Genomic DNA, 20,386 nt, shown 5'->3' with positions numbered 1-20,386 from the left:
ATGCCCCATTTTATCTTTTGTAACCGAAAAATGTTTGGCTGGGCAAAACAAAGTCCTACAAACTCAATGGCATTTCTCTGTCTGCAACATGATACATTTAGAATACTCCATCTGACAAATTCCAAAATTCCAGGGAATGCTCTATGCATCAATAGGCAAAACTATTGATTTTGATGAAAACAGAAAAATGGGGAAGTCTGATTTCCACTGACTACAAACTGCAGAGCTCATTTACTGCTGAAGAAATTTCTCTGGCATACTGCAGCTGCGTATGCACCACAGGCAAGATCTTAATATGCTGCTCTCATTGCTTATGCTGGCTGAACTATATCCTCAATAAGATGTGTGACCCTCTAGAAAAGGTTCAGAAAAAAAAAAAAGAAAAGTTTAGAGAGGAGAAGAGGAGGAGAGATTAGAGAGAGAAGAGAGAGGAGAAAGAGAAGAGAGAGGAAGAAGAGAAGACAGGAAAGGATAGTATATATATATAAATGATGAGAAAAAGTGAAAGGATGAAAGAAAAGAAATTTACTTTTTAATACCCATAATACAAGAAAGGTCAGAAAAAAAAAAAAGGCAGCAGGTTTAAAACAAAAAAAAAAAAAATTCTTCTTTTTTTCTTTTTCAGTTCTTCACGCCTTAACTCTTACCTGAGGAGGAGGTGAAGGAGGGGAGGACTATACTACTGTATAAAAAGAAAGGGGGAAAATAAATTAAACCCCGCCAAGTCCATAAGCCATTAGCCAGGATGATGGGTGGTGTCCCTAGCCCTCCTCTGTCAGAGGGAGGGATGGATGGATGGAGGAGAGAGATGATCATTTCATTGCCTGTGTTAGGGTTCCTCCCTCTGGGGCACCTGGTATTGGCCACTGTCGGTAGACAGATACTGGGCTAGATGGACCTTTGGTCTGACCTGGTACGGACGTTCTTATGTTCTTAGTTAGTGTACTTTCTATAAACGCCATAAGTGGGCACAAACTTAAATTTATACGGTACCAGGTTTGTGCCTGCATGCTGACTTTTCTTGTGTGAGAAATAAGCACATTATACTGTACTCCTTTTGCATAGCAATTCTTTCAAACTCTTGCAGGAAGTAACATTGCTACTTCTGTATAAACTAAACTGTATTTTGGTTATTTATGTCAGCATTTGAGTTTATTGTTGACCAGGACTGTCTTGCTGAAAATTAAGGTCACTGAGAGTTGACAGCAAGTTTGTCAAACCAGAATGGAAAGTGGGTTACAGTAGGTTATGCATTAGCCTTCACTCTTTAAACAGTAATATTTCTTCATGAAAAGTTCAAGCTCTCAAACTGGTAGGACTCCCTCACAAAAGAGATTGGAATAAGCATAAATCTCAGTACCTCCAGCATAAAACCCACTTATCAGTATCACAGTACGGGTGCTTCTTAAGGGATAGATGTGAAGAGAGGGTAGTGGCCTTATGGATCAGTTCATGCATAAGGGGCAGTGTAGAACAGGAACATTTGTTTGAGACGCTAACAAGTGGGCAGAAAGAGGCCATCGGTTCTATGCCATGTGATGAGCACAATAAGAACCAAGATAGAAATTACGACAGCAGAGTATAAGCCTACTTGCAAACTTGAACACTAGCCCTTAGTACCAGAGACCAAATGTCACATTACACCAAGATGGTTTCCCTAAGACACTCAGCAATTTTAATTACAAACTGTTTTCAGGTTGGGGTGATGCTTGTCAATGAGAAAAGAGGGTTATTGTTCTATTTGCTGCTCGCTGAAGCCTAGTTTGTCAGTTTCTCATGTGCCTCTCCCATTGTGTTTAATTCCAAGTGGCTGTCAAGACAGTTAATATTTTTAAACAGATTGCAAAGGATTCAGAGGGAAGAGACTGAACCTACCAATGGGCATCAATTTTGACACCCCAGCACATATCTCCCGAGAAATGCCAAAACAGAATTTGAAGAAAAATATTAACGCACATGAATGCCATCACGCAGCAGGTGGCAGAACAGCAACTACTTATGGGAACCAAAAAAAATAGTCACCTATTTATCAACATGCAACTGAAAGAACAGGTCTCCTTTAGAAGCTCATTTGCACCAAGTCAGATTTAGTCTGTTCAGGAGGCTGCACCTTCAGGGTTACAAACTTTAAATGTAGCCTTACAAGAGAAGAGACTGAAACCCTGATACCAGGGAAGAACACCCTACTCCTATATCCTCCATTTCAGACACACAGGGTATGTCTACACTGCAATTAAGCACCCACTGCCGGTCTGTGTCAGATGACTCAGGCTCGCAGGACTCAGACTCTGGAGATGTTTAACTGCAGTGTAGATGTTCGGGACCCTACGGGGGAGAGGGGGGAGGGGCGGAAGGTCTCAGTCCAAATGTATACCCCACAATGAAATAGTCCTGTAGCCCCCGAATCCTACAAGCCCGAGTCAGCCAACATGGACCAGCCATGGGTGTTTAATTACAGCACAGACATACCCTAAGAGGTAGAGTGGAAAGTACATTGGCTTGCAAAGGAAATATTAAGCCATGCTTTCTCTCAGGGGCTATCAGAGCCTGCATCCAGACAAGAGGGAGAATTACCATGGACACTCTCTAGTAGCAAAGTGCTGCAATGTCAGGAGCCATTGTGTTCCTCATGATTGTCTTGTCATTTAAGAGGAAGAAAAAGTGCTCTTACCTTTGATCACCACCTGGTCAGCTCTGGCACAAACCCAGGACTGATCACATGGGACTAGTCTGCTGATCTCCTTAAGTGCAAAGGAGACTGGGCCCGGTGCTGACATACAGCCTCCTGCTTAGGCCATAAATATTCAAACACAAACAAGGCTGGTGACTTGCAGCGGGACTGCTGAGCCTCTGAACACAACACAATAATCACATGGCGGGGGAGAAAGGCTGTCTAATTGGCATTAGCAAGCAAACCACTCATCCCTTTGAAAAGCCATGTCAGAAACAACAGCCAATAAAAGGAAAACTTGAGGTTCTGAGCCCAAACTTAGCTATCAGTCCTGACAGGGCGAAAGAAGAAATCTAAGAGCAAGGAGTGCTGCCTCCCTCTGCTAGACAGGAAGCAACTGACAAGCAAGTCCATTAGGTAAGTGGAGTGACATCATAGCTCTAATATTTTCCAGTTTGAGCAACAGGAGGTCCCCTCAACTTTTACTACAAACAAGGACACTGTATGTTCTGGTAGATGTTTTGAACCTGAAGTTGCAGAGTGATCAACTCATTTTGGGGGTTGCGGTTTAGTAAAAAGACCTTTCCCCAGAGCTATGAAGATTAAAGAGCGAGGCCCCTCAAACGCACTGAAGTTCAGACATTCCAGCCCCCTTTAGGGTGCCACAATGTTGTTTCCAAGCACCAAATCTAGTCATCTCCCACACAGCACTGAAGTTTCTCTCTCTAGTCTGTTTGCAATGATATCCATCCCTGCTCCTCTGCCTAAATATCTGGTACCAACCATTGGTATTTAGATACTGTTATATGGGCCTTAAAACATCCTTTGACAGACATGTAAAGGTCTCTCAGTTTGGGGGTGAGGAGCAGTTGCTAGCTCTATTTGGTTGTGTGTACTGCAGTGGCACTAGAGACCCCAATCAAGGGAGAGGGCTTGTGACAGAATGCAGCCCTTTGTTCACACCCTACACACTACTGTAATAGTTTTTGTACAAAGTATGCCTTGTGAGGTATCATTTGAAAACTCATTATTTGCTGCTCACTGTTCTGGTAAAAATGAGTGGCAACACTGAAGATACAAGATACCCCCGTATGGCATTAACAACACATATCAAACCCCACAGCCCTTCCCAAACAGAAGCTGGCAAACAATTCTGTCTGAAACAAAGGAGTATGTGCTCTACTTCATTTGCATTCAAGCAGTAAACAGAGTCATCAAGTAGGAAGGGAAACAAAGAAAGCTCAAACAGGTGAGAAAAAAAAGCAGCAGTGACCATCCTTCCACAGACTTTGTCTCCTGGTACACAGTTGGAAATGTTTTTCAAGAAGTGGACTGAAACTAGAAAAAGGAGAACACACCCCAAGGGACCCTTCTCTCTCTCCCTGCCCGCTGCATTCACTGCGCCTGAAGTGACAAAGGAAACATCTGTTCAACTGTGGGAGAAAGGGCTCTGACCTACAGGGTTTGGTCAGTAAGACTGCTGAAGGCATATGTTAAGAAACTTTGCTTGAATCTGAAATAGTTTGTTAAGTTAAATATTAGTAAATGTCGTCTTTATTTTTCTTGTAATTTTTTTTTTTTTTTTACACTTTAATGCCTCATTACTTGTACTCACTTAAAATCTTTGTAGTTGATAAACTTGCTTTGTTTTATCTAATCCATTGTGTTTAAATTGAAGTGTCTGGGTAACTCCATTTGGTGTGACAAGTTGTGTACATATTATTCTTTTAAAGAAATAGTGGACCTAATATAATTTGTATTGTCCAAGAGAGGGCTGGGCAGTACAGGACAGACATTTCTGTGGGAAAATCTAAGATGGGGCATATTGGGATCACCCTGCAGTCTAATCAAGACTGGTTGGAGCTAGAGTGTAACCCAAGTGTGGCTGGCAGGCTACAGTTACACACAGACATGGTGTGGCTTGCATACTGGAAGGCTGTTTGTGAGCAGGCAAGGTAGCAGCTACTTCATCAGGCTCCCTTCTTATGACCCTTTGACCGCACTCCTGTCCCTGTTCTTTTATTAGTTGTCCCCTGCAATTAGTGGGTTTCTGAGGCCCTGTGGAACCTCCCCTTAGGCTGGGGGGGATCCGTTAGCATGGGGCGGGCTTTGCCCGCCCCGTTTCCCGGAAACCCAATAGATACTTCAGCACGGCATTGTTAGGGCCCTTCATTTTCTGTTTTATTTATTTCCCAAGAACGTATCTGCATTTATTACCATAACAACAAAAACAGGTGAAAAAAAAATCAGTGAAAAAAATATTTTTCTGGGTAAATATTGGGGTTTATTTTGGTGGACAGAAGGAAGGGGGAAATAAGTATTCAGTAGATTAATGCTTTGATTAATGGAAATCAATGTGGTTTGCTGCAGAACTGAAACAGAATGCAAAACACAATGGCACCTCTGAGTTTAAGAAAGCAATACATCTCCACTCTTCAAATAAAACTTTTCATTTGAACAAACAGTTTTACTGTTGTAGACTTAGAACTATTAGCCTATAAATATTTATATTTAATAACTGAGTCACACCATTTGCAGCACATATAGGAGAAAAGGATGAAGTTGAGTGTTTTGTTTTTTGTTTTTTTTAACTTTTTAATACTTCCTTGTGTTCTGAAACATATTCTGATACAGATTTTTGTTTTCTTCTATTTTGTGCGTCAGATCTTTAAACAGGTATCCGCTAACAGCTTTTAATGTGTATGCGGTGAGTGTGATATTCATCACTATGATCAGATGAACATGGCACTTCAGAGCATGGTGAGCTGAGGCTGCGGGGGGAGAGGGGACAGCAAGGGAGGGGATGGGGGCTAGCCTCCCCGTCCGGGAGCTCAAGGGCCAGGAAGGACGGTCCCGCAGGCCACAGTTTGCCCACCTCTGTGCAAGAATATGTACTGGGATATTTATAGGAAAAAATTAAGGACCCAGAGACTCAAACAAAAAGTTACTTCTGTATCTGATAGAAGCTGTAGCAACTGATATAGCTGTCCATCTTCCTTACATTGGCTTATGAAGTGACCAACCACACGCACGGCAGATTCATCAAAAACAAAGCCACAGCTAACATTGTGTCAATACATTTTAATTTTATGATGAAAAGTAATTTTAATTTTGTTATGATCTAGCCAAAGGCAGCTTACATAACAAATGCAAAAAACTGTTGATGTGATGTTAAAGTTTTCATTAAAGTAAATACTATGAGCTAAATCCTTTACATTAGTGTGGACTACATGCAACTCAACAGAAGCTAATGAATTATTCCAGATTTACATCTAATATAGCACAATTTAGCTCTTTGTGGGAATCAGTTAACTTTCCTATTGTTAGTGCACATGGCTATAGTGCATGGAAGATTTTCTAGCCCTGATTTTCTAATTAAATGTGTGGTTTAAAACCCTATTAAATATGCACCATAAAGTGAACAAGCTAGAACGGCTATAAGAACCTGCATTTTTGCATTTCCTTAAGCTTTCACAGTCATGAAGAAGCAATGTTGCCTTCCACCTTTTGCTTTTTCTCTTTTAATAAAAGGATATTGCCTGTGCTTCATATCGACATTTAAATAGCCCCCATTAGTCTCTGGCTTTTACACCTCACTGAGATGAGGGCATAACAGCAAGGTTAGTTCCCCACTTTTACTCCTCAGCTTTAGCAAGTTTTCCACAAGACTCTCTTAACAAGGTAGCAGCCCATTTGTACCTTTGTAATGTACAGATAAAAAGAGCAGAATGAAGCAAAAACCGCTGCAGCCCCATAAGGCCTACAATTGTCATGCAAGGACAAAAATATTTTTTAAGCATTTATTGTGTTTCGCTAAGTCTCCCTCATGGTAAACTGTCCCAGCAGCAGTCCCAGAGCAGGAAGAATTTAAGTGGAGAGAGGACAAGATGTTAGACTCTGCTCAAGAGTTGTTTTAATTATGTAGCTATTTTAATTTATATAGCTAGGCAATAGTTCTCATTAAGAGATATTACATGCCAAGTTTTCTAAATTCAGCCATTTCTGTTGTAGCCATCACTACAACAGCACAGTTATACTTTTAAAGAAAAAATTAAATGAGAAAATACCATTTCTACCAGTTTATTAGAGCTAAATGCAATTTCCTCACATTTTGCAAAATGTTTTAAGCCAAAAGAGTTAAATCAGCTTCTCATATACCATGTAGTCTAGGTGACTTGGTGCTGTGTCATTTATCAGTTTGCTCCAGCACATACTCTCTTTTCGTGAGTCTCCTCAACTTAGCGTAAGGCCAACATTTATTTCTCTATCAAGCTTCATGTAGCTTGATATGTGCAATCCTGGCCCCATTTTAGTCAATGGACTTTTGCAATGACTTCAGTGGAGCCAGGATTTCATCCAACAGAAATAGAAATGTTTATGTTTTTATTTATTTAAAACATTCACTTTAATATTCTACGAGGTGTTTGAAATCCAAATACTGCTGCACTAAAAACCTGAAAATGTTTAGCTTCCCCAGAAGCAAATTAATCTAGTTCAAATGCCCAAATGAAATGACATTAACAAAAGTGAACCAAAATGGTAAAAAATTGATATTTAAAATTGAGTTTAGCAATTTAGGACCATAAAATTGAGAAAATTTGGCATTTAGGTGTATGATTTTTATCTTCATAGTACCCTTTTAAAAGCACATACAGAATATGGTACACAGAGAGCAACATGTACAAGAATGAGTAATGAGAAATGGAGCCTTATTTTATTATTAGCCTTAGTTACTAAACCAGTCTACACCTCGACAGCTACCTTCCATAAAAGCCAATAATGATCAAATCTTGCCATCCTCATGACAAAAACCAAGACTCAACTGTGCCATCGTCTTTCCAACAAGAAAAGTAGTAAACTTCTCTGATAGAAAGGAGAGAGGCTGGATCTACACATAGGCCAGGCATAAAAATAGTAATTGTAATTATCAGAGGAAAAAACAAATAAGTCACACTTACTGTGTTGCATTTTGTCCCACACACCACTTGTCGGTGGTTCAACCATTGAGACGCAAAAACTTTATTAAGGGTTCCAAGATGAAATTCTCTCTCTTTCAGGAGACTGGGAAGTTGCTGTGCTGCATATCCATGCAACAAACGGTGGTAGCTGGATTCATTCTGCAGCCGAACCTCTCTGCCTTTCAGATAGTACACCAGAGACTTTTTTACTGGGGGGAGTCTTTTCCTTTTGTGAGCTGAGTGATCCCAGCCATACTGTGAATGACAATCAAAATTCAATGCTGTAGTCACAGTAGATTTTAAATAACGTATGGTTCTGTATTAAAGAGGAAGTTATCAATGAACAAATGAAATCTTGTAACCTACCCTAAAATACTATACAAGAGGGTTAAACCCATCCCAGCATAAACTTCAGCCATATTAATACTTTTAAAATACATATTTGTCAGGCAACTATCACCGCAGGGATGTTGTACACCAATTCTGACTGCAGCGTGCTGCTGTTTCAATGAAATTTAAAAGATGCCTATGAGCAACAGGAAATCCCAAAGCACATTCAAACAGTTGAAAGTATCCCAGGTCAAGATAGTTTAATGATAGGTCTAATTATGTCAGTTTTGACAGAAACGTATCAAACCCAGAAAGCTTGGGTGTGGGGGGAAGTGTTCCAGCAAATAGCTTCCTTATTCAAACACAAAGGAGGAGAGGTTTTTAAAAGTGCACTGCCTGGTTCAATACCGACCTGGGTAGTAACCTGAGCTCCAAAGCACCTCCTCCCACTCCGTTTACAATCACTCCGGAGCATCTAGCACTACTGGCCTGCCAGTGACTGAAGAGGAGGGACGGGTGGGTTTATCAGGACCCAGACTAGTAAGTTTCCTACACAGGAGCTGCAGCGCCCGCCCGCCCCCCTCCCTCCCAGACCCCGGAGTGCGAGTCGGTTACAGGATTCGAACGATCGAACCAAAACACGGGCAGCAGCCGGAGCCCTGCTCGGGAGCAGCCGGGAGGTGGAGCTGGGGATGGGGCCCCCCGGCCCCCTGTTCCCCTGGGGCCCGCCCCGACAGCCCAGCCAGCTGACACTACGGCTCCCCTCTGGCACCCCGCGCAGCAGGCTAGCCAGGTGCCAGCCTCTCTCCGGGGGCGGATGGCAGGTGCCAGGTGACCCAGGGCCCAGGCCTGGGCGGACAAAGCCCCCGGGGGCGGCAGCCGAGCGAGCGGCAGGAGGCTGGTCGGCCGGGACGGAACTGGCTCATCCCCTCGGTTACTCCCCACCCCGACTCCCCCCGTTACCAGACCTGAGCCGCGGGGTCGATTAGCGCCCGCCCCCGGTATCTGTTCCCCCCATTACCTACCTAGTCTCCCCTCGAGCCTCCACCGGCCCGGGGGCGGGGGGGAATAGACTCCTGTCCGTCCCGGCCCCGTCAGCCCGCCCCACCGCCACGGATCCGTCCCCGAGCTCCCCCTCCCCTTTCCCCAGAGCCGACACCCACCCCGGGCTCCCGCCCGTTACCTGCACCCTCTGCAGCCCTCCCCCCGGGGCTGACCCGGCCCTTCCCCCGCTGGCAGTGACCTAGGCCCTGCCCTTTCCCTCCTACCCGAGCACCGACCTCGGACCTTCCCCCCTCTCCCGGAGTTACCTGCCCCAGCTCTCCCCGCGCAGCGTCCCCCGGTTTCTGGGAGGCCTCGATTACCTGCTCCGCAGGCAAAGCCGCTTCACGCCTCCATGAGCTGAGCCCTTGCAGGGTTCCCCGGCCGCGGCCCTTCCCCCGGTCCCTGCTCCCCCCTCCCCGGTCCCTGCCTCCCCCCGGCCGCGGCCCTTCCCCCGGTCCCTGCCCCCTCCCCGTCACCTGCCTCCTCCCGGTCCCTGCCCCCTCCCCGTCACCTGCCTCCCCCCGGCCGCGCCCCTTCCCCCGTTACCTGCTCCCCCCGGAGCCCTCCGGGCGCCGCCGCAGTGGCAGCCGCCGCTTTCCGCTTCCTGCTAACTGTTTTCCTGGCCATAGTAGGCGGGGGAGACACCGAGGCCCGGGCCCCACATGGAGCAGGAGGGGGAGGCGGCCGCCAGGGGACGGGGCATATAAGTGCGGGGGAGCCGGGGCCGGTCACTCTCACCGCCCGCAGGCCCAGCCGGCCGGGCTTCACGGCATTTTACGCCCCAACGACAAGTTTACGGCAGAGCTCCCGCCGCGCGGTTTCCTAGCAACCGCCGAGGACGGGCAGTGCGGAGATGGGCGCTCGCTGCGCAGCGCCCCGCCCTGCGTGGTTGCTAGGAGAACGGGGCGGACGTGAACGACTCAACCCTTCCCTCCCTCGCGGCCCTGCCTCAGAGGGCTGGTGTTTGGCCTGCAAGGCCCCGCGCGGCCTGTCGTGCGGACCACAGGGAAGGCATCGCGGGGCGTGATCTGCCCCTCGGCCTGACCCCCCCCGCCCTCGCCCTCTCTGCCCCTCTACGGGATCTGGCTCTGCTGTCCCAAAGCGAGAACCACGTCTCCTCTGCCCACCTGCCCCGGGGTGTGACCTCTGGTCTCCCCCCCCAGGGTGACCCCCCTTCTGTCCATCTACCCCTCAGTGTCATGCTCTGTCATCCCTCCCAGGATGATTCCCCCACTTCAGCCCCTTGGCGTGACCCCCTCCTCTCTCCCCCGAGATGATCCCCCCCCCTTTGCCCATCTAGAATCATAGAATCTCAGGGTGGGAAGGGACCTCAGGAGGTATCTAGTCCAGCCCCCTGCTCAAAGCAGGACCAAACCCAACTAAATCATCCCAGCCAGGGCTTTGTCAAGCCTGACCTTAAAAACCTCTAAGGAAGGAGATTCCACTACCTCCCTAGGTAACCCATTCCAGTTCTTCACCACCCTACTAGTGAAAAAGTTTTTCCTACCTCTCAGCATGACACCCCCCCCGTCCTCATTCCCCAGGGTTATCCCCCCTTCTACCCCATCTACTTCTCGGTGTGATCCCCTTGTCTGCACTCAGCATGACCTCCCCGTCGGTCCCCCCAGTGTGACCTCTTTTGCTCTATCTGTCCCTCAGTATCACTCCCCCATCTGCCTCCATTTACTCCCCAGTGCAACCCTCCCATCTATCTCCAGCATGATCCTCCCATCTGACCCCAATTTATGCTCCACTCTGATTCTCCCATCTCACCCTGGAGTCCTATCAAAAGGAGAGGGAGATGCACCAGGACATAATGGGTCTTCTCAGGTGGCAAACCCAAATGCTGCAGACCTAGATTGACCTACAAGTCCAAACAGCCCAGACTTCCCATTCTTTGCAATCCTTAGAGAACTCCATAGTAGCAGCTCCCTACACCTCCCAACATACTACATGGCATCATGGGACACATTCTTTCTCCTACCACTTCCCTCCAAGTCTGAGGGACCACCAGGACAACTACAGCTTCACATAAACCAATAAGGATTCTCACAGGTCAGAGTATGGGTAGCTATGAGAGACTACATTTGTGCACTGAAATGGGTAGAAATGGACAGCTCCAGCTGGCCCGGGGCTCTAGCCAGCCCGGGGCTCCTCTGGGCAGGTTGGAGGGAGGAGCTCAGGGCTCTGCCTGGCCCGGGGCTCCTCTGGCCATGGGGGTGGGGGGTCGGACACAGGGTTCCTCTGGGGGAGGGGGGTCTCAGGGCTTTGGCCACGGAGGGGCGCAGGGGGTCTTGGGACTCTAGCTGCAGAGGGGAGGAGGAGGTCTTGGGGCTCTGGATGCGGAGGGGAGCAAGGGGTCTCAGGGCTCTGGCTGCGGGGGAGGGGCATGCCAGTGCAAGGGGTAGAACCAGGGGGTAGCCTCCCCAAAGGGGGGCTCCACCCACTGTCCATGACCAGCACAACTCCTGATGGTAAAACAACTCCGAACTACTGTTCCCGCTCTGGAAAAGAATCTATCTCCAGAGTCTATCTCAGACAGTAGCCAAATGGGATAAAAAGGCTAAAAGAGCTTATGAACACTTTTACAACCGAGGTCACTCAGAGAACTGCCAGGTCTAGAAACTGGTGACTGTGTTCGTGTTAAATTGGATGGAGAAAAAGGATCCACAACTCCAGTTGTCATAAAGAAAAAGAATTCAGCATCCAGGTCATACATGATCGGGATTGACAGTGGAGAGTTCAACAGAAACCACTGACATCTATAGTTTTTTTTCCTCAGAAAGAACAATCAGCAGAGCAAACTCTGCAAATGCAGATAGACAACAAGAATAATAATAATCAAGGATTCCAAACCGACACAGCCAGTTGTTGCAACTAATGGACAGCCAGATGACCAAGTTGTTACATGTTTGGGTTGTGTAACTTGAAAACCAATACAGTTCAGAGACACTTAACAGACTGATACGTACTGAACTTCAAAGACAGTATGATAGTTGTAAATATTGTAAATGGTAGGAATATAGAACTTAAAAGGGGAGATGTCCAGCCAATAGGTGGCACTGTATGCAAAATATCTTATTTAAATGAACCTCAGCCAAACCTGGTGGAAATTTAAGGATATTATGACAAACACATCTGGTGTGTATAAACAAGCTCTGTGGCCGGTCCATATATGGTACAGAAGTACAGAACAATAACCATGTTTGACACATATCCCATGCCAAAGGTTGACAAATTGTTGGTGTCATTAGGGTCTGGAAAGTACATCTCAACTTTAGATCTGACCAAGGGCTACTTGGTAGATCCCTTAACAAAGAGATCTGGAGAAACAATGGTCTTGGCAACACCTTTTGGCCTGTACCTTTTCAAGACCATGCCCTTCAGCCTTTCCAATGGCTGATGGACACAGTCCTGTGACCACACAGTCAGTATACAGCAGCCTACATACACAATATAGTCGTTTACAGTTGTGAGTGGGAAAAATACTTCAAGCATATATTGACAGTTCTATGGCCGTTGAGGAAGCAAGCCTTATTGCAAACCTGGCCAAGTGCCATTTGGGGTTTCCTTAGGGTGACCAGATGTCCCAATTACCCCCCGCCTCCATCCTGATTTTTTACACTTTCTATCTGGTCACCCTAGGTTTCCTGAGGTAATGTACTTGGGATATACTGTCAGAAACAGAAAACTTAGACCTCTGATTGGGAAGGTCCAGGTCTTGAATGATTACCTTATTCTGCCAACCAAGAAACAAGGTAGGTGATTTTTGGGTTGCCAATTTTGGTTGGACGTATTCCTTGAGGTTTCATCACATGACATAATCTTTAATTGAAGATTAATCTTTAATTACTGGAGACTCCAGGACAATCCTGGAGGGTTGCAACTCCAACTATAGATGATTCATATCCAGCTTCCCATGAGAGTAGCACTGTAGCTTCAATAGGGTCACCTGGTCCAAGGTCTCTGACAAAGCCTTTGGGACCTTGAAAGACTTTTTAAGCAAAGAACCAGCCCTCTTCCACCCTGATGTCACATGACAGTTCATACTCCACACAGATGCTTCAGATGTGGGAGTAGGGGCAGTGTTGTCCCAAGACTTTGATGGGAGGAAAGCATCCAGTACCGTATATCAACCAAAAACCATTTCTATGAGGGAGGGCCTACTTGACTAAAGAGAAAAAGACCTTGGCAGTAAAAAGAACAGGAGTACTTGTGGCACCTTAGAGACTAACAAATTTATTTCAGCATGAGCTTTCGTGAGCTACAGCTCACTTCTTCGGATGCTGTAGCTCACGAAAGCTCATGCTGAAATAAATGTGTTAGTCTCTAAGGTGCCACAAGTATTCCTGTTCTTTTTGCGGATACAGACTAACACGGCTGCTACTCTGAAACTTGGCAGTAAAGTGAGTGATAGAAGCGTTGTGATATTATTATGTACTGATCATTATAACTGATCACGCACCCCTCACTGGCTAAATACCAGGAAAGACACCAACCCCTGGATTATGAGATGGTATTTGGCCACGCAAACCTTATGCCATCCAGAAGGCCCACAGACCAGGGAACACAGGAGACAGCAAAGCCTGGACTCAGACACTCGAACACTGGTCTTAAGGATGTGTGTGTGTATGATGGCTTGGATAAACCCCACACTGGAGAAATAGGGGCTCAGGAACATCTCTAGGTCTGGGAAGCCCCGCCCCAGCAGGGCTGCTGGCATGTTCCAGCTGGAAGAAGGATTTTAAAGGGCATTGCTTCAGCACAGCAGTGAGGCAGGTAGAGAGAGAGACAGACCTGCATTCACTGCTGCAGAGGGACTAGGCCAGGAGGGTATCTCCTGCAGGAGGACTGCAGCATGAAGCCAGGACCCCTAGCCTGCAGAGAACCTTGGGCCGGGTTTCCAAGGACAGCCGCCAGCCATAATGCACCCTGAGGAAGGACAGAGTGGTACAAAGAGAACCTGGGAAGTGTTAGCTGGATTGCCGGTAGTGGACACCTTCCTTATGGTGTTCAAGAGGGCCCCTGGGTTGGCACTCCATGGAGTGGGAAGGCCTAGGTTCTTCTACCCATACTGCTAGGTGGGGCTCCTGCCCCAGACAGAAACCGCGAGGCAAGAATTCACCCGCTCAGACTGCCTCAAACAGCTTATAATCTGAATTATCCAAGTGTCTGCCCAGCCAGTCCCAGTTCTCCCCCCATACCTTAGCTCCTTGTTAGACAAGTCTCCTGCATCCATCCATCCATCCATCCCACCCCCAACTGATTCCTAGTTCCAGTATCCTTGACCTGTCAGTCACTGACTCCCTCCTTCCCCCGAGTTCCTTGACCAACCTGTGTTCCCCCACAGCCTACTGACTCCTCTGCCCCACACAAGTTCCCAGTCCGAGTCTCCCCACCGCAGCTCCTCCTTCCAGTCTCCTTGCCCTGCCCATCCCAACCTTCCCTCCTCCCTGGCTCCTAGCCCCAGCCTCTCCTCCCCTGACCTCCCAGTCCAGTCTCTTTGCCCAGCCAGTCTCAGTCACAGTTTATCTTCCCCCCAGTCCCAGTCTCACAAGACTCCTTGCCCCAATCTACTCCTTTCCCTCTGCCCTGTCCAGCTTGTACCCCCCGTGTATTTGAATCATGTCTTCCTTCTCCATACTGCCTCCGTGTCAAGAGAGTGGTCACTGGCAGCACAGGAGAGACAGGCTCCCTGCTTCCAGTTCCCGTGGCCAGCCCAACCCTCATCTGGAGCAGCTGGCAGCAGCCATTGGCGGGAGAGTCCTGCTTTGTCCTTGTAATCCTGGGCTGGAGACAGCATGCTCAGCTACCATGCTATGTCACTTCGTGGGGATGGTGCACATGGTATCTGTTCACACACAGGAGCTGTGAGAGGCTCAAGAATGATCACTGAGGACAAAATCTTCAGAGATTTTAGTTGCTAAAATAAATCTCTGTGATTTTTTCAGAGGCTTATAATTTGGGTGGCTTTTCATTGGGCAGGCAAAGGTTACATCCCTGACACAAGAGGCCAACCTCCTGACAAATTTCAAGTCTCTAGTTCAAAGGAAGGGGGCACTAGAACTTTTGAACATGGCCATGACAATGTACTATTCTCTAGCCTCATTCTCAGAAATGGCTGGGCATTTCCAAAAAGGTTCAGATTGAGGTGCACACCCAGCATGGAAAAATTCAGCCTGAATGGTTAAAGTCTGGCATGTTATAAGAAATGGAAGACAAGATCCTATAATGGAAAGTATTGGACAACCTTAATAATAGGTGGGTTCACAGACCCATCATTAATAAAGTGTTAGATTATCAAGTGTCAGCTCTCTAACTGTAAAAAACAAACCTATTTTCCTAGTGTATATATGGCCCAAGACAGGGTTAAAGCACATTTCTTCTGTTCAATTTTCATGGTATTAAGCTCTTTTGTAACTATTTCAGGGTTGTCTTTTGCTCAAGGAGCATGTTAGAAGTAAGTTTGTTGCCTTTCTGCCCATAAGCCTCTGAACTGGTGATCCTAATTAAACATTGTCTGGTGTGTTGCTATATTCTAACAATGGGTTACTTGAATCCACTACTGCAGGGGTAGGCAACCTATGGCACGAGTGCTGAAGGTGACATGCAAGCTGATTTTCAGTGGCACTCACACTGCCTGAGTCTTGGCCACCAGTCCAGTGGGCTCTGCATTTTACTTTAATTTTAAATGAAGCTTCTTAAACATTTTAAAAAACTTATTTACTTTACATACAACAATAGTTTAGTTATATATTATAGACTTATAGAAAGAGACCTTCTACAAACATTAAAATGTATTGCTGGCACGCGAAACCTTAAATTAGCGTGAATAAATGAAGACTCGGCACAGCACTTCTGAAAGGTTGCCGACCCCTGCGCTAAGGTTTTATAAAATCCAGATCTTTGCTGTTCATACAAACTTTTCTGCTAATCCATTTAACTGTGTACAGTAAACACTGGATGGAGTAAGGGCTTGAGCTGATGTATCAAAGGAAATTGCAGAAATGTGATACTCATGAATTGCAGGACATTATCTGTTATTAACTCATTTAGAAGCCCATGGCAAGCAAATTGCAATTTATACTGTATTTTTACATTGCTACTCATTATGTTGTACAATGGTGACATATGAATAATAGTATACCAATAACAGGTAATCTTTCTTGTTTATTTTAAATAGACTGGTGCCCACCTTGCACCAAAAGTTCAGAAATCTCGTGATTTCAGGGGTTCTTTTCCATTATTTCCTGTGTTTATTGCAGATTTCATACTCAGATGCCTCTTCTCACATAGCAGCATTCATGCCTGGTGTGAAAAAGACATCTCAAGCTCTGTTCTTACACTTCTCAATACTCCCATGCACACTAAGGATTACATCTAGTATTTTCAACATTATCCTATGCACCTTGGACACAAGGTACTTTGTACAGAATCCCATCATATGTAGCAATTTCATTTGGTGTTTTTACAACAGAATGAGGCACCCAGCTTCCATTGACTTTCAGGGAGAGTTGTTGCCTGGTTCCTTTGATAATCCCATCCCTCATCTCTATAGTCCCAAAACAGTTCTATACTTGGAGATGCATGCGCTTTTTCTGTTGGACCATAGGCGCTGACTCCGTGGGTGCTCCAGGGCTGAAAAATTAGCCAAGCTCCTCTCACCCGCTGCCCCACCTCCTCCTCCCCTGAGCATACCCCGTCTTCGCTCCTCTGCCTACCTCCCAGCGCTTCCTGCCTGCCAATGTTAGCACATTCCGGGAGGGAGGGGGAAGTGCAAGAATGTAGTGCACTCAGGGGAGAAGGCAGGGAAGAGGTGGGGCTGGGGATTTGGAGAAGGAGTTGGAATAGGGGCAGAGAGGGGTCAGAGTTGGGGCAGGGACTTTGGGGAAGGGGTTGGAATGGGGGTGGGGCCTCATGGAAGGTGTGGAGTGGGGATGGGACCGGGGGCAGAGTGGGGGTCAAGCACCCACGGGAAAGAGGGAAAGTCGGCGCTTATGTTTCATACAACTAGAATGACTCTCTCTGGCTGTTCTTTCTTTCCCCTTTTTGTGTCTGCTCTTCTTGCTTTATCTTAAAAAGAAACAGGATGGGACTTCAACAAGAGTAATGTGTTACCATCTAAAACTGACCCTCTTTGCCCTAATAAGGACCTTTGATGTCATCTAAAGGACTGTCAAGCAAGGGATGTTCACTTTAAAGTGCTCTTTGCACCAAAACAAGGGGAACAGTTAAAATTAAGTTTTTACTTAACTTATTGTTTCCCCCCTTCTTTTGGAGTGTGTTTAGTAAATGGTTACAATGGTATTATGGTGTTGGTTTGCAGTGGGGTTGCACCAGCCTTAACTTTATGCAAACGCTGGACCACAATTAGCTGTTTAATGATGTGAGGGTGGATACAGTCAAAACAGTCCAGTGCCTTCGGAAGACGGTGCCCCCTGGAGGTGTCCAATCGCAGGCCTGCAATCCCTCTGTATGCTGAATCTCACCTCTTCTGCATGCTGTCTCCCACCCTGAGAATCCTCTGATCTCTCTGCCCTCAGGAGACCCACTGGGACAGCTCATCCTTCTGAATGCTGCACCCCCTGCCTGGGAGGACCCCACCCAACCCTTCTGAATGCTGCACCCTGTTTGTGGCACCCCTTGGGATAGCCTGGCTGCTGCATCCCATCCTTATGCAGATCCCATTCCCAAAGGAACATTTGGTCGCTCCAGACACTGTCCCCCCAGGGGAGATCTCCTGCCAATCTCATCCAGCTATCTGATTGCGTTGGGAAAGAGTGAGGTAACAGAGAAGGGAGGGTGTTTGCAAAGTCATCACAGCTCAGCCTCTGTAGACTGCAAAGGTCACTCTGCAGCTCCCAATAACAGTAACTAGTTGGGTAAGTTTCCCCCACCATGGGCCCCAGACATGTCTGCTTTGTCACAGCCACAATATGTGAAAAATAGCAGGTTTTTTTAAGTGATCCTAGTTCTGCAATAAGCAGTTAACTTGCCTCTGATTTGGAATGTTAGTAAAACAGAAGCTGTGGATAACAGTCCTTTATTACACTACACTTTTATTTAGTTATAAATGTAGGGAGCAATGTATTATACATGCAACTTTCCCAGGAGGATGCATATTTTGCTATACATATATAATCTATGAGAATCTGTTGGATCAATGCTGACGTACACCAGCCAAGGATCTGGCCCATTGTGTATAATCTGTGGGCACATACTCAGAACTGCCAAATTCTAAGTAACTCCATGAGTGAAATTTTGGTAGATGTGAGCACATGAATTGAGTGGGTTTTTTTATTCATCCTGTCACCTCCTATCTAATAATAATAAATTCATGCTAGTACTCCTTTGGAGACAGGTCAGTTTTACAGATGGGGAAATTGCAGTACATTTAGGCAATGTGACTTCCCCAAGGTCACTCAGTGGCAGAGACGAGGAGAATACAGAAACCTTAACTCTCTGTCTTTGTGTATTCAGTGAGACCACTTAGCTTCAAGGGGACTATTCACATGCTTAAAACTTAGCATATACACAAATCTTTTCAGGCCTGTATTAGGTGCACTCACTGCTAGTGTTACCTCCTAATGGCTATCCTTTCCGTTGTCAGATTCCTGACTTATATAGGCCCTGCATGTTCCTGCCCAGCTGAGACTTTTCTAATTAAATCCCCCCTTCCCCACTTCTGCAGGTGCATCCTGGACAGTTAACTGGTCATCTTAAGCCCTCCAAGCCTTGGGTGGGGTGGACTCCCCATCACAGAACCTAAGAAGACAAGTTACATGAAAAGTGAGGGGAGACACAGTCAAATATTTATAATTTCATATAAATGTGCATTTTTGTTGTTATAAATAAAGTCAGCTATCCTAATGCAACCATCACCCTAGCTTAATCTTGTTTTTCCACCTCTGGCTTCTGATTCTGATATGAAACCTCATTATGGCACTTTGCTATTATATCTCTGCTGAGAAGTGGGGAGATACTACTTGCATTTTCTGTATAGATTATATGGGACACGCACATTTCTGAGGTTCTGTTGAATTTATAATACAAATCTTAAACCCACTGCTTTCCTTTTATATACGATAAATCACCTTGTAAGATATTGTCTCCTTGCCCATTTCAGGCAGGAGAGGCTGCAGCCTGGCTGCTTTCCTCCTGTCTTTTTTTTTTTTTTTTTTTTAATACTTACACTTGCTGCAGGTCTGCCTGGAAGGCAGGGACAGACATTATTCTGGCAGTCACCATGACTGCAGTAAGGGAGAGTGACAGAAGGTCTGTTACATCACAGGCCTGAGGGCCAGGCTAGAGAAAGTGAGTTGACACCATTGTGCCTATGTGGCATGAGGGGTATATTAGCAGATCATCTACCTTCAGAGGCAGATACACATTCTTCATTCTACACATATCCCTTTATAGCTAGCTAGCCTATGGAAGCATTACTGTTCATCATAACATCTGCTTAAAGTATCTGACTGATCTCTTGTTGGAGAATCTGTCCATAGACATTACACCCCACCACTTCTTCCTTCACTCACAATCCAGGTCCAATATGTGTTATCACATGCTAAACAATGTGTTCTGTTTTGTAGTTAGTTGTTATACTCTCTGTACGTTTCCCAGACTTGAAGAGCTCTGTGTAAGCTCAAAAGCTTGTCTCACCAACAGAAGGTAGTCCAATAAAAGATAACCTCACCCACCTTGTATTTCTAATATAATGGGACTGACATGGTTACAATAACACTGCATACATCCACACCCACTCAAGCTTGCAATATTTTGGCCCAAATTTTATGTGGATAGAACCTGTGCCAGGACAGAGCCCTGTTAAAATCAGGAGTCCTATTTATGGATCTCATTGCAGGATCAGGGCCTTAGTGATAGTTTTGACCAACTCCATCTTATTGGCAAGTCCTCTTGTTCTAGGGTATTGAAAGGATATGTGGAATATTTTGTATTGGTTATATTACACTAATACCTGAAATGTATGAGCTTATATGTTTTTCCCTAGGTTACTTATGAAGGTGAAAATTACAGTATTAAATGGCAGAAATCCAAATGTCTAAATGTCTCTTTTGGATGGATGGTGACCACCTAACCAGGCTTGTGAGACCTGTGTTCCACCAAGCCTTGGGCTTGCATGGGATTTCTTACACTGTCAGACCTGTCTCCAGAATCTCAGGCCTTTCCGTACAGCAACTTTGAAAGTGACATTGCACAGAATAGAGAAGGCAGAGATGGGTCTTGTTCAAGCAGACTGCAAAGAGGACAGTTCCTTTGCTCTTGAAATTTTCTGCTGCCTGGAGTCAGGTAAAGTCAGATAACTTATTCTTTTATTGATTTAAAAGATAGTCTTTTTTTTTCTTTGGTCTTATAAAAAGAG

The 20,386-nt window shown here is 45.9% G+C and overlaps 1 protein-coding gene and 2 long non-coding RNA genes across 5 annotated transcripts in view; 2 read left to right on the top strand and 1 right to left on the bottom strand.

Annotated features, from left to right (window-relative positions):
- The window catches only part of LOC120407719, a 50,285-nt gene extending 42,440 nt beyond the window's left edge, over positions 1 to 7,845 (top strand). For both annotated transcript variants that reach the window (XR_005600205.1, XR_005600206.1), the window contains exons 5-6: positions 5,336 to 5,431; positions 7,729 to 7,845. This is a non-coding gene — a long non-coding RNA (uncharacterized LOC120407719). The remainder of the gene's footprint in view (positions 1 to 5,335; positions 5,432 to 7,728) is intronic.
- Positions 1 to 9,814, bottom strand: part of DCAF12 (DDB1 and CUL4 associated factor 12) — a 33,204-nt gene extending 23,390 nt beyond the window's left edge. The window contains exons 1-2 of one of the 2 annotated variants that reach the window (XM_039543634.1): positions 9,550 to 9,814; positions 7,630 to 7,884 (exon numbers count right to left, since the gene is read on the bottom strand). In XM_039543634.1, the coding sequence (XP_039399568.1) occupies positions 7,630 to 7,884; positions 9,550 to 9,630 (336 nt within the window). In that variant the 5' untranslated portion in view covers positions 9,631 to 9,814. Of the gene's footprint in view, positions 1 to 7,629; positions 7,885 to 8,371; positions 8,515 to 9,549 lie in introns of those variants that run through there. The other variant, XM_039543636.1, reaches the window with a different exon arrangement.
- A 704-nt stretch (positions 9,815 to 10,518) lies between these two features.
- LOC120407720 lies at positions 10,519 to 18,804 on the top strand. Its single transcript, XR_005600207.1, has 5 exons — positions 10,519 to 11,058; positions 12,649 to 12,761; positions 16,269 to 16,423; positions 17,547 to 17,885; positions 18,695 to 18,804. It is a non-coding gene; the product is annotated as an uncharacterized LOC120407720 (long non-coding RNA).
- Positions 18,805 to 20,386: the final 1,582 nt, after the last annotated feature.

The sequence above is a fragment of the Mauremys reevesii genome, linkage group 6 (genome assembly GCF_016161935.1).
Source record: "Mauremys reevesii isolate NIE-2019 linkage group 6, ASM1616193v1, whole genome shotgun sequence".
Taxonomy (NCBI): Eukaryota; Metazoa; Chordata; order Testudines; family Geoemydidae; genus Mauremys; species Mauremys reevesii.
This window is presented reverse-complemented; position numbering and strand designations above follow the sequence as displayed.